This window comes from Rissa tridactyla, chromosome 1 (assembly GCF_028500815.1).
Source record: "Rissa tridactyla isolate bRisTri1 chromosome 1, bRisTri1.patW.cur.20221130, whole genome shotgun sequence".
Taxonomy (NCBI): domain Eukaryota; kingdom Metazoa; phylum Chordata; class Aves; order Charadriiformes; family Laridae; genus Rissa; species Rissa tridactyla.
This window is the reverse complement of record NC_071466.1, coordinates 75425806-75440472: the sequence shown is the minus strand read 5'-3', so window position 1 is coordinate 75440472 and position 14667 is coordinate 75425806. Positions and strand designations below refer to the sequence as shown.

General features: G+C 35.9%; 1 protein-coding gene across 1 annotated transcript in view; it reads right to left on the bottom strand.

The window, feature by feature from the left end:
- GABRG3 (gamma-aminobutyric acid type A receptor subunit gamma3) overlaps window positions 1-14667 on the bottom strand; it is a 329965-nt gene that overhangs the window by 302712 nt on the left and 12586 nt on the right. The window contains exon 3 of the mRNA XM_054211091.1: window positions 9720-9787. Within this exon, the coding sequence (XP_054067066.1) occupies window positions 9720-9787 (68 nt within the window). The remainder of the gene's footprint in view (window positions 1-9719; window positions 9788-14667) is intronic.

Sequence of the window (14667 nt, the reverse complement as noted above, 5' to 3'; positions counted from 1 at the left end):
ATCCACCAGAAAAGCCATTTGAAAGCACAGAACTATCAGAGTCTGATATATGGAGTGTGTGTAAGCAGATGGCCGTTATTTCTTTGTCTGTTAACCAGCACACTTTACCAAACATCAGCCATCAGCCAAAGCTCACTATCCCTTGAGTCCACTAGCTACTGTTTCCAAGAAAGATTTTGAGAGGCAACATCTGAAAACAAAGGAAGTTTATTCTTATTGGGTAAACAGTACAGCTGGAAAAAAAAATATCACAAAATCTTGGGCACACATGCCCTTTTTCTGATCTGAGATTGACATCGCAAACTTCAAGCCTGTTGAGATGAATATGTTCTGGGTAAAAATAAGTTACATTAATCAACAGACAATCAAGATAAAGGTCAGTGAGTACAACTGAATAATGAAAAGGTGCAACAGACAGGAAAGGTGACAGGTAGTTACCACTTGCGGAGGTTACCAGGACCATAAGTTGTACAGAGACATAAACCCAATGCCACTATTGAACTTGTGCTTCTACATATTCAACACAATTATGAAATTTAGATTCCAAGTTTCCTCTTTTGAAGATTCTAGTAATCTCTGTCAAGGACAAGGACCAAAAGGTCCAAAATAACATGTCTGCCTTATGAAATGTTCTCAAAATAGTGGACAATCATTTTTGTCTTTCCTCCTCTGTTACGGTTCACTGTGATGCATCATACTTGTTCTGTTTCTCCCATACAGCCTTCACAGGAACTTTTGGCTTTATAGAAGAATATTAGTACAGAAGCAGATTTACATGACAATGTAATCATCACTGTCTATGTCTATGTCAAACATGATAAAGTATCTGCATGACCAAGGGTTTCTCCATTTTTCCAAATATACCTTCTTTATAAGAGCTGGTCTGATTTCCTTACTTCGAACTTTGTTTTTTTAAATCTCAACAGATACAACAACCCTATTATTACAACATAATAGACCAGAATTCCTATGAAAGAATACTTACAGATGGTGCCAAGAATTATACAGATTTCTTCTGAATTTCTAATCCCACATAAATCAAGTATTCACTATCTATGCAAGGAAAATATAAGTGGAACTCAGACTGATACAAGTATTTAACAACCACTGAGATTTATGGTAAATTAGGCACTGTAAGAAAGAGCTTGACACCTTCATACCTTTGTGAACATTGCCCTCAATTTGTCAAGTCATATGTATGAGAATTATAGCAGGTTACCACAGCTAGGTATTTAATATCTCCTATGACTAAGTTCCTTAAGCACTTTTGAAAATTCTGTTCTCCTTGCAAAACATGCCAAATGCAAGTCAGAGAAAGCAAGAATCAGTTATCCCCGCTCCCAAATCTCCCAAGGAATGCCATTTCCTAGATAAGCTCCAAGCACATGGAGCTAGCCTTGGGTAAGCATAGAAAACAGTCAGAAAAGAAGGTAGCAGTTTCTTTGGTTTAAGAATCTCACAACAGTCTTGAGAATTTCATCTCTTAGACCCCTGAACAGTTTCCTTGTCTTTACCATTTAAAACTTCAAAAAATACTTACTAAAATTATTACATTTACATTAAAATGTTTGTTGCTATTTTTAATAGAGTGACCCTACTTCATTGTAATACCTAAGATGGTTAACCAAAACACAGACAAAATTCTATGGTCAAAATTGTCCCTGTGTAGTAGGCAAAAAGCTAATAAAAGTTACAAAAAAATCTTCCTCTCATCAAATTTCTTCACCATTCAAGGGTTTCAAACGTCATTTGTGGAAGTAGGAAGACACACGCACGTTTCTGGAGGAGACAGCAGTTTTAAGGGGAAAAATCAGTTGTCCAACACAGTATGTGGCAGAACCACCCGTGTCTTACAATTCTAACAAAAAGCAGAGGCACAAGAAGACAGAGGTGGAGAGAGCTTTGTGGAAGAAACGTATGAAAAAAATTATAAAGAACCTAGAATATCACTATTTTCAACCACATAAAAGTCCCTCTTCCAGATGAAGAAAGTAATAAATGAAGACTACAGTGATTTAAAAGAAGTAAAGTGTATGATGTTAAAAAAAGTGCTTAAGAGTCAAGGGATACCATGTTCACTAAAAAAGCTTGAAGGGAAATGAAATACAATTCTCTGAACCTTATTTTTCAGCAATGAGGCAATAAAGGAAATTATGTCCAATTAGACTGATGACAAGCTCTCATGTGGAAAAAAATTAAGATACGTGGGTTGTTCTGGGTTTCATTCATTGTAAGAATGGTGTGAAAAATGAAGGGCATTGTTCTGATATTTAAATGACACTGATGAATAGTATTAATTTTTTACCAATCAAAAAACCTTAGAGAAACACGAAGACTCTTCTGTGACCCAATTAGGGATTATATGGCGTCACATTGAATTCAGATGTTCCTTCCTAACTACAAGCGCATTTATAATGCTACTGAAATGACTCTATGGATGCTGTGATGGCTGCGTCTGCATTCCCAAAACTTTATACCATGACATTTTACAAAAATTGTCATGAGGACAATAAGACTGCTCTATTATTTACAGAACAAATCAACAACATCCATTTGCTCCTTAGGTAAATCCATCACTGAAAGAACTAAGGAAGACTAAACTCTAAACGCCATGGTTTAAATTACGTCGATATCATGCAGGAATCCAATAAACAGGTCAACACAAAAGTAATTACTCTTTCATGGAGAAATCATGGAAAGCTCAATCTCTAAAACAAAGTTGATAAATTCTTGATCACTCAGAAACTAAATTGATTTAGGCAGAGAGACCCACAATTTACCCTAATGTAATTCAATATCATTTGCAGCAATTTAGCCATAGCTTTTCTAAATTAACTTTCCCAATGTTGGCAATAAAAAAAGTGAAGCTATGTAGCACTGGATAGACAACGAAAGCAACTGTTACTTTCTAAAGGAACTATAACTGCATACACTTACTCTAAAGCCTAGGGTCTGCAGGCCCAAGAAATAGGTTATCAAAGTGAGAGAAATCAAGGAAAAGAACTGGCATCAGGCTGCAAACTAGCTTCTTTGCCTACTTTGTACAAAGGCCAATTCATTCGCTCAAAGATGAGGCATCTGTTAGATACTGTAGCACTGTTCCACTACGGAAAAAAACATTCAGTCCAGCTGTTCTTCAGACCTTTTTGTAATGCCCGTTACCCAGCAGATGAGACATTTCATTCTCTTACATTACTGAAAGTAAATTGCTCATTTGCTATACACCTTTTAAGACAATGCTAAGGCTAAGTCATCCATATTTGGCAATCTGCTTGAACTCTGATGAGACAGACCAGCAGACAGAAGATCAGTCCATTACCAAAGACTTGTGACAGAAACTATTATTCCTCCAAGAAGCAAACTGGATTTCCTGCCAGTGTAGTAAATTATAGCAATAAGTATTTTACTGCTACACATCACAGTACCTAAGCTTCATTACAGAAAAATTAACATTATGCTAGCCCATCCCATTGCACCTCAAACAAGGGCAGCCTAAGGCCTTTATCCAAGTATCTCTCAGCTAGGTCATATTTTAGTTACAGAAAGTGGGGCTCTAGAGGAGACCAAAAGCAGAAGCTGCCAAGGTGATACGTGAAAAAATCAATCCATGCTCTTTTCCCTCCAGCTTCCTCCTTTCCACTCTGTTTCACTTTTGAGATTATATTAGCCTCTCACAAGCTCAATGGTGGAACAGAAGTCATAAATAGGCTCAAGCTTCACCTTCTTACTACTACCTCCCAGAAACATTTTCATAGCGAGGCATTGACTACCAGAGCTTGAAGTAACAAGAATGAGTCTGTATGTAAGGGGATTTTGATTTATCAACAATCCATGCAGTTTAAAAGTTTTCTATAATTCATACCATTTTTATCATGAGTGATCCAAACTTAATGACACTCAATCATAATCTAGCAGAATGTTTAAGAGTATGATTAGCATCTTAGTCCTCGTAAATGAACAGACACAGTCAAACTAAAATTTAATCCAGGACTTGAGTGTTGTCTTAAGACATAGAACAAAAAAGAAGCTTGCAAAATTTGCATGGAAAAACACAAACATCCTGAGGCATTCCATTATTTTAGAGAGGAAAACCAACTGGAAAACTCACCCCTCAAAAATAACAGAAACCATGTCCCTAGACAATTTCTTTACAAAGAGATTAGGTAAAAAAGTGAGATACAGTTAGAAACAAACACTCCAACTTAACAATGAACAACAAGGTATCAGGCTTGTGCTCAAATAGTGTCTTGCATCATCTTTGAGAAGAAGCCTGTAAAGGAAATATTTGGGGTTACACAGTGGGGTGAAAAACAGATGAAATCTGTATTAAGATCAGCTTTGCCTTATCATGGAAAGATTCCCCAAGTTATGTTTCTATAATTGCAGGTGCTCCAATAATAATTTTAACTATCAAATAAATACACATAGATACTAAAAATATGCAAGAAATTCAGATTTAATTATAAGCTCTGATTAACATTTTAGACAAGTCTCCACATCAAGACTATTCTTTTAAACACCTATCATGTCTAGTGGAGAAACAAAATGAGCATGTGGGGACTTTGAAACCGAAGTTCAAAGAAGTCTATCAATAAATTAAGGGGCAAAAAAGAGTAAAGATTGCTTTTATTCTACAACACTCAACTGAACAAAGGGGAAATAGAGCATCCATAAAGATATATGAAATAGCCTGGAGAGTGGGCACAAAAGAATGCAGTGATGAAACACACAAAAGAAACACTCTTATGAATTACATTTTCATATTACCTGAGAATAAAGAGAAGAGCATATATCCAGCAGATAACCAATTAATTGTTTTATGAACAGGTAAATACAGTTTATAAGCTTGTTTCTCACACTCTCTCTTCAACATACTTTCTGTATACCTGCATTAAAATGAGATTCCAGTTGCTAAAACCATACTGGTGTCAAATTCTTCCTTCATCAGTAACTTGTGCTGCAGCCTCAGATGCCTGTAACTACTCAGTTAAGACTGTATGTGTGTACACACAAACACACAGACTTTGATGATATTGAAATGTAATACTCTATGTAATCCCACTGTGTTTACATTTCTGTCTCACAAAACTACTTCTAGGGGATATTTTTTTCCCATCGGTTACATCTGATTCCCTCTTCACATATTGATATGGTCTCTCTCTTTTTTCTGTTCGTTTATATGCAAGCCAGTACTGTTTATCTGTAGAAAACCAGGCTACAGTAAGACACATTAAGATCTAAGTTTTATAAAGCAACTTATAAACTTTTGCTGTTGTTGACAAGAATTGGGTTGCTGACAAAAATTGGAGCATGGACTGTAATGAAAAAGCATATGCTTCCTGGACACCATTTTGAATGGTAATTGTTAAAAAAAAAGAAAAGATACTAAGATTTAAAAATTGAGTGATCTGGAATTCATACATCTGTATTAAAATATAAAGGGGGTGGGGGAGGAATAAAAACAAGATTGCAGATGAATTTTCGAGTTTAAAAAACTCACTTAGAAGATCCCTAACAGCAGTTAGGGATGTTCATGTTCATTGTTCATTATGATTACAGATATAACAAAGTTTTAAATACAGAAAAGGTTGAAATAAAATCTTGCGATAGATATGAATATTGCATCCTACAAATCAGGATGAAATGAAATGACATGGTAACATGAAATGGCAAGTTGCAGATTTCTATAACTTTATGAAGAGATTAAAACCAAGACAAAGGGATATAATGCACACAGGAACGTTTAATTTGGCTTGAAACATCCATGTGCCACTTACTTTTAAATCAGCTTCTGTTTCTTTTAAATTCAGTCCAAGCTCACATCCTATTATGTTTTTGATAAAGGACAGGCATCAAGACATTTATACAACAGAAGGCTTTGATTTGTTAAAAAGCCACCCTAAAATTTTTGGATGGGCATTCAAACACCTCAGAGTTTTAAATTTCCAAATACTCTTACCTAGTATCAATCATTTCTGTCATTTCATAACATCATTCCATAGGTGAATGCTGAAATTACTTTCTTCTTCAAAGCCACTGCTACTTGAGACTACCTCCTAGTATCACTCAGTTCATTATTCAGACTGCTTTTATTTCTTTATTCTTATACAATTCCTATTTCTTGCTACTTACATTAGCTTTTTTCAGACCATGCCCCAAAGAAATCTTCCGTGTCACAGACAAAGGAAGAGTCGCTGCTGTCTATCCAGAAAACAAGTTTCTATTGTCATCATAAAGATGTTATAATGATGAGTCTCTTGACAGAAGAGCATCTACATTACTTTCTCACAATCATTCCTCTTTTTTCCTGTAAATCTTGAGATTCTAAATAGATATTTTTGAAAGCAACTAGGAAAAGAAACACTGGAAAGGTCTTTAGGGGAAGTGGCATAAACGCTCTGCAGTCTGGAATGCAGGGTCAGCTGCGTACTCCTGTGGATTACACCATCTTTGTCGCAGAGACTTGTCCCTTGACTGCAAGCCTTTTTGAAGGGATCCCTAACATTTCTTCCCCTTGTGGCACTTCCAGTCTCAGTCTAAGAGGATTTATTTTTCCTCAGGGCAACAAGTATTCACATACAATTCATCTGAGGTTATCTTTGCTGTAGGTAGGTGTTGGTAGCAAATGTCTTTTTCCTGACTGTTAAAGAAACAGTTAGATATTAATATTCATACTCAAGTATAATCATAATTACAACAAAGTTACTAACATCTGAAAAGCTTTGCTTTACAAAATTGGCTTGAACATTCAACTGAACAGCCATTCAACAGATGACTTAAAGAAAATTACTTTATTTCCTAGGTTTCACCCACAGGATGAAAAGCGCTGATGAAAACTCATAAGAAAATATACCTGCAGAGTTTGATCTCTAGAGAAGCTCCACATGATTTTCCCTCATAAGTGTTGCAGATTAAGAAAAAAGTGATAGAGCTAAGTTTGGAAGTACACGGCAGGAAAGTCCTCCTTGTACATGTTGATCATCTCACTCTTGAAATAGAAGAGATGGAAATCAATGTAATCATCTTTCTTTTTTGCTCAATCAACTACCATCTTGCCAAGTTGCCTTGACAGAATAGCTCAACTTTTAATAATAATTTAGGGGAGAAAAAGTAAAAGCTCCTGTCCCACCGAGAAATATAGCATATGTAGATTCTTGCAGGAATATTTTTTTTTCCTCCCAGAAAACTATTCTAAATTCTGTACACGATTTTCACACACATTCCTCTCTGGGAGTTCAGTTATATGACAAGAATCAGATTGAAGATGATCCCTTCCTCCCTATTCCTCTACCACAGGTAATTCCCACCTACTGTTTTTGTTCAGCTGTTTGTGTACCCATACTCCATCAGTTCACAGGCTACATGAAAAATTGCTTACTTATTAAAAATTAATAGTATCTTTTTATTATTATTATTATTTTTAATTCCAAAAAGTGATTAATTTTTTTTTTCCCCAGCAGAGCATCACAGAGCTACTGCATACTGTAGCCAAACAGTTGAAATAACACAAATAGGGGTAAAAGCAGCTCCTCAATCAGTTCTGCCACTGGAGAGACAAATTATGATACAGCACCACAGCTTGTAGGTTCATGAGGAGGAATTCCCATCTTCATTGCAAATTTGAGACTGCAAGCTCATTTCTGCTCTCTCATGTAAGTTTGGACAAACTCCAAAGTAATAGAGCAGAAATAGAGCTTTTGGACAAAAGTTTGCTATATTTGAGTGCCAAATGTTAATTTCCTATATTGATAATTAGGTTTGACAACAGAAGTAAAACTCAAAAGTGCTTCACTAGTTCAGATTCAGTGTCAGTGAGATACACTGTCCACAAGCATATCTGAAACAAGTTCCATTTCTATTCCAAAGTTTAAATATAGCTTTAAGCAGACTCGAGTCCTTAAAACTTCAGGTACCTACATTCTATATTTCATCATTGTTTTCATTATCATTCTGCCTTTACAGATTATATGTAGGTTTTTTTCGTCTGTAACCAAGAAATATCTCTACACCCCACATTAATTAACTATCCTGATAAAACCATCGACTATCAAAGAGACACAGTACGCATTTTATTAAATTGCTATCTTGGTGCCTCTTTCCATCTTGGTGCCATAACGTATCCTGAACTCAAAGTTAAGGGATAAGTAAACTAGTTATGTTTTGACTGTGGCATAATAATCTGCCATGAACCACTAGTTCCTTCAATTATTTTTTTCCTTCTTCCTACCTGAAACAGTTCCAATCAAGTGCTTTCTTAATAATTGTTCCACATACATTTCCAGCACCCCAAAATGCTACTTACAAGCTAATTCAGAGGGCCAAAGAGCAAAAAGACTTTGAAAATTAAGCATCCCCACCATTGTTCCCATTGCTTTTGATTACCCATTCCTAGACGATACATAAAATGCAAGCCAGAGGCCAGTAAGCAGAATAGATCTTCCAATACATCATTCCCTGGACAAGTCATTTTGGTAAGCAGTCAGGGAAGAGCAAGATAATTAGCTATTTATTAGTTCAAGAATGGAGCAGGTACTCCCATTGCTTGACATTCAGTGCTTCACATGAAATATTAGCAATACATTTCGCTGCCTTTGAATATGTGGCCAAATTGTTCCCAGTGGAACAGAATTTGTTCTGTCTTTACTTGCCAGATTTCCCATTGCCAGGGGGCACAGGAGTCTCTGACCACCCAGTATTTGACACACTGCAATAATTTACATTCTCCCATATACGTAGGCAAAACCAAACAATCAGGCTGAATGACCACCTTTCAAATTCAAGAACTTCTGTTCCAAAAATACAAAACATGCAGGCACTGTATTTATTAGATTCTTATATGACCATTGCACAACAGAAGCCTTTGAATGACATTATGAACAAGAGAAAGTCATTGCTTTGAAGAGGTTAGTGTAAGAGCTTTAAGTAAACTAAGATATTAACAAGTCATCTGTTTACAAGTTGTATTAAGAAAAAATTCAGCCCACTTTACAAAGAGGAATACTGTGCCGAATTCAAACTTGAAGTTGCACAAGCAGCCATGGTAACCCATACCTCCATAGCTACATAAATATCCAGCTTGCTCTCCAAATCTGAATGTGCTGCTGCAGAACGGAGGAATATCCTGGAGTTAAGAAGACCACAACAACCGACGAAGTGTTATGTTTTGCTAGGTTCACTATTGTCACACTATCACTCAGACTCTTTCAATTTCTCCTGCCTTTACACAGGCAGTACAGCCATGTATAATTTTTTCAAAATTATACTTTAAGGCTAAAGATTGTTGATAACTCAGTGAAGGATAAGTAACCACTGAACAGATGATGAATTTCAAATAAATATACTGACAGTATGTGATGACTCTCATTAACTCCACATTATGAAGCTCTGTATATTTGATTGACCCTTGAAACATTAATTCAAGAATTTTCTTGATAATAGCTTTGCTTCGTACTTATTTTTTTCTAAGATGGCTATCTTACCATTCAAGATCTACCAGCATTTTGTGGTAGACAACACAGAGGGTAATATTACTTGTAGGTTTGTTCTTCTCTTGCAGAGACATAAAAGGGTCATCTGAAAAACACTGCTATAGCTGAAAACAGAACTAAATCAGCAACCTAAACAACTTATCCCAGTGGTATTTATTATCTTTTTCAAAAGCCAGCATTGATGCCAAGACAAGCAGTCCAGATAAAAATCTTTGCTAGCAAGTCACTTACCATATTTATTGACGATACAGGACCAATGCTGTTGACATAAATGTCAACGTCAATAACTGTTGGTTTTACTGTGGAGAAAAAAAAAAAATATTATTTTGCAGAAAACATAAGTAATCACTTTAAATATTTTCTTCCCCAATAACTGTAAGGTCTACTCTTCAGGTAGAACTACTGAGAAATATGGATTATGTATTTTCAAGGAAGACACGGTTCTTTTCCTCCTACCCAACAAAAAATGTAAATTACAGCCTGTACCACTTTATCATAGTGATCCCATTTATCTCAGCAGCAATTTGTTAAAGAAACTTTCAGTGCTAAGCACAGAAGCTCAAAGTTAAAACCTAAGATGACTAACATGAAACCAGAAATAATGCAGCATATCACTTTTCCCGATTGCCTCAACATACATGTTCTCTAGCATGTGTGTTCCGCATCAAAAAATCTTTCCAGGTTTCACATCTTATCAGCCCTGAAATCATACTAACTTAGAGTAAAATCAGTACAAAATACATTTAGCTAAGCCTAAGCAACTCTTCTCCTTTCAATTTAGACTTCAGCCCACCTTGCCTTTTCACTCATTCATCCAAAGGTTTTTGAATTTGATTTGGTTTAGTCATTGCAAGTTTCTCACAAGATTTTCCCTGTTTTCAGACTTCCAGGATGTAATAGGTCAGGACAAACTCTGTACTCCTTTCTTTAGCTAAGGCCACTAGGATTTATCTTCTTTTTAGCATCCTTGGTATCAGTATACCTAATTAACATTATTCAGATAGCTCTTACTGGGGACATAGTCTAAATCCAAAATAATGCTATTCTTACACTGAATGGCATGTTGTTTTTTTTACTTATGCTGCCCTCCTTCCGACCCCACAGGGTATACATTAACCTCTAAATTGAGATCTAAATTGGCGTTTTTCTTTCTCTAGGGTTAGCTGAGCCAAAACTAAGTATAAATACTGTTCTCACCTGCATGGTCAGAACTGATGCAAACTTGGCCCTAGTAGGCCAACAGCTTCTTTTAGACATCTCCCTTTCCCATAGAGGCACCTTCCCCTCTCCATGGTCTTCAAAAAACTCCAGAGAGCAATTCAAACCACTAAAGTTTGGAAACTATGTTAACTTAGGACTTTTTTGCACCAGTCCCCAAGCCCCCTAGAACACAGAAATGCAGGTACCTCACCCACTCAAAAGTTGGAGACCTTTCCTCAGGGAAACTACTAAGTAGAGAAGTGAGGAACACTCAAAGACCACAGTTCTGTGGGAATCTTATCTCAGGTGGATAACAGTTAATTTGTCTAAAGCTTAAGAAGCCATCCAGCACAAAGCTGAAGATAGACTGCAATCTTCACATGTAAAGATGAATCATTTTTGCCCTCACGCCTCAAATTTCAGACTAACAGTGGATGCTGAGGAGTTTTGAAGTACCTGAAAAGTTAGATGGTTCTGGAAAAATAGGCAGGTTGCCTTGTCATGTAAGACTTTGGTATGTACATATCATTAGGACAACTAGATCTAATGTTTCAAAAACAGACATTTAAGTGAGTACAAATAGAGGTTAAAGATGATAACCATTCTCTCTAATTCATGAAGTACCACATACTTTTTTCACTGCATATGGTCAGAACATCCAGGATTATTTAAGGTAATGGTTTCAAAATGTCTGAAGTACTGGCTTATAAACTCGGATCTTCCCTTCAGCAAGAGAAAATCTGAACTCAGCTGAGCAAGCACAACTGATTAATACAACTCTAATTGTACCCAGCTAATAACTAAATAGGAGTCTAGCAGTTTCTGGTAATGAGACTTGCCTCAAACTGCAGTAATAAATGTCATTACATAGGAATTGGTAATAGCGGGGAAGTACAGCTAGCTCTTTTACCAAGATAGTATACACAGAATAAAGGGCTTTGCTCCTTTTAGGGTTTATGTACGTATCCAGCTGGAAGTTCAACAGTAAGGACTTCTGGTGAACATTAATGGGACTAGACTTAGTGATGCAAATTGGCATGCAATTGAATCTTGGCAGGATCGGGGACAAAGTTCAGGACCAGAACACAGTGCCTGGAATCCATTTTTGTTTAATCATTGCAGTTAAGTATATAAATAAATGATGAGATGATAATTTCTCCTGAATGTGCTGGGCCAGATTCTCTTCCAGTGCAAAAAAAATGAAGCACTGCTTGTTAATGCTAAAGAGAATTTGGTCTTGCTCACAGTAAAGGTCTAATCTTGAAACAGAAATAAACTACGCAGCAGCCACTTCTTACGTCACAATAAATTAGCATCTAACCTCAGACATTCCCAGTGAAATTCCAATTAAAAATAAAAATAAAAAAAATACAGGTAAGCTATTATATCACTACTACAACAAAAAAGACTGAAAGCTCCTTTGAACGATACATTGTTTTCCTAGGCAGAAAATACAATTGTAATATGATTGTATGGTAAATATGTGTTCAGGTTTTGAAAGGAAAGGCAGAAGAGTACAGTTCTTGTTGCATGTGGTCTCTCATGGATATAAACAGATGTAAACTGGGAGAACCATCGGGTATAGATTTTAGGTTTGTTATCATAGGATTTAAATTCAAAATACCAATCATAATGTGGCAAAGTTTTTAAGATTACTTCCTCCAAAAATGCATTACGAAAAAGAAAATAACTGAGTCTTAAAGTTATCATGTCTTACTAGAAAGAACTCACCATCTACCAGTCTTCAAAATAAACTGAGTTTCATGGAGGACATAAATAATTACATTACCAATTATTTCAAGGCCTGCTCAGTTTTTCTGTATACTACATGCATTTGTGAACACTCGGTTCGTGGATGAATTTAAGCCATGCATGGAGTTATTGAGCTGCAGATGAAGACTTTTTTTCTTGCACTAAAAAAGTCCTTAGAGTCTTGCTGACTGAACAATGAAATTGTTAATACCTCACTAAAAGCTGACAATAAGATTACAAATAGATACTCAGCTCCAGTACCATTTCGATATCGGCATCAGCCCAAGAGAGTTCTAAAAATCTTTCCGAAACTTAGAAAATTTACTGGCAGAACCATGTGTATATTGCATGCAAGAGAGCAATTAAAGGTTGTCAACAAATGCACCAACCTTCTCAAATTCTTTGAAATATTCTTTAATATATGGTAGTTAACGTTCCCTAAGAGACAATGTAAGCTCATCCAAGTAACTGCAGTGTTACGCTGCTACACAGTGATATCTAAGGTTAGCTAACTGCTTAGCACAATCATTTCATCTTCAAACATGTTGGTTTTAATTGAGGGGGGAATTTATCAAGCCAATCAAAATATCTGCAAACAAAACCAATGTCACGCCAATATTTAGCTAATAGTCCCCATCTGATCCAAATGCCATGGCTTTGAGACAGACGGAGTGTTTATATTCCAGTCAGCCTTGTGACTATCACATTGCAAAGACACATCCAAGTGAAACTTGTCCACAAACTTCACACAGTTCAAAAGGCACCTAGACATGGGAGTTGTGAGTTCAATGCTGCCCGCCAAGCTTACTTAAGAAGCCAGGTGAACACTTAGACAGCGTAAAGCTAGGTCAGACATGTCTGGACAACCACAAAACACAGAAATAACTAGAATAATGCCCTGATCACAAATATCCATGAAGGCCGACAATAGGATTTGTGTAGTCCTGCTTTATAGATTTACACTGGCGAAACAAACAGTACCTGAGCTTGAATCCCATTAAAATCCACAGAGATTTTACTCATGGACATTTGCAAGCTGATCATGTGTGTAAAAAACTCAACAGATAATCCAGGAAAATTTAAAAAATTGTTGATGAAATGAACCAAAGGATTGTTATACAATTTCACAAGTCACGTAGACAAAAAATCTGCAATAAGTTCCTGACATTTAATTACACTTTTTTAGGACTTTAAATTATCCTGTCCTTTTAAAATACCTCTTAATTTTTGATAGATCTCTGCAATTCAGAATCAATGCTTATTTCATGAATGAAATCACTTTGTTTGCTTCCTACAGAAAGCTTCCTCCACATTTGAAGCCTGTCCAAATAGCATTTATGTTCCTGCACAAATCATAAATATTTAGAATTATTTTTTAAAATTTAATGTTTAGAAATATTTTTATTGGAAGCTCATTTAAACAAGAGTAGAACTAGCTGAGCTCTCATAAATTTTAAAATAAAATTAAAATCAATTTTTGTTGAGAGTTAACCTTTCTTACATTTTTCAAGCAACTCCCAGGTCTAAATTATTATAGCTTTACCCAAAACAACGGTGGTAAAAATGTTATGGATCAATACACACACATTTATAAAAGCAAAGCAATTAGCACTAGATTTTTTAGAAGGCACGCAACCACATAACAAACACAATATGAGCTCAGTTTCAGAAATACACAGCCACTTAAACTCTGCACAAGTTCCACAAGACTTCTGAACACAAAAGACTAACAAGATTGGCTCTAAAGTAATGAGATATTTTTTGAAATTACTCTATAATGATATTTTACATTATCTCATTAGCACATAAATTGCTATTTTTAAATTGGGATAAAGCTCTAATAAATCATACACAGTTACCGGTAGCCGTAGTAGTAGTGATTATAGTGTTAATGTTTACTTTGTGTTAGAGATGATGACTATTAATATTTTCCTACATGACCTTATAGGTGACATGTAATTACCTGTTTGTTCCTGTAAAACAAATTGCTATGCTAACAAGTCACTTCTCAGGGACAACTGTGGTCAGCTAAAACTTCTACATTTTAAGAAAAATTACCAAATTTGAAGAAAGACATAGTAACAGGAAGTGCTGAGTTATGATCCCTGGAGGCATTTAAAAGATGTGTAGATGTGGCACCTAGGTACATGGTTTAGTGGTGGACTTGGCAGTGTTAGGTTTACGGTTGGACTCAAGGATCTTAAAGGTCTTTTCCGAACTAAACGAT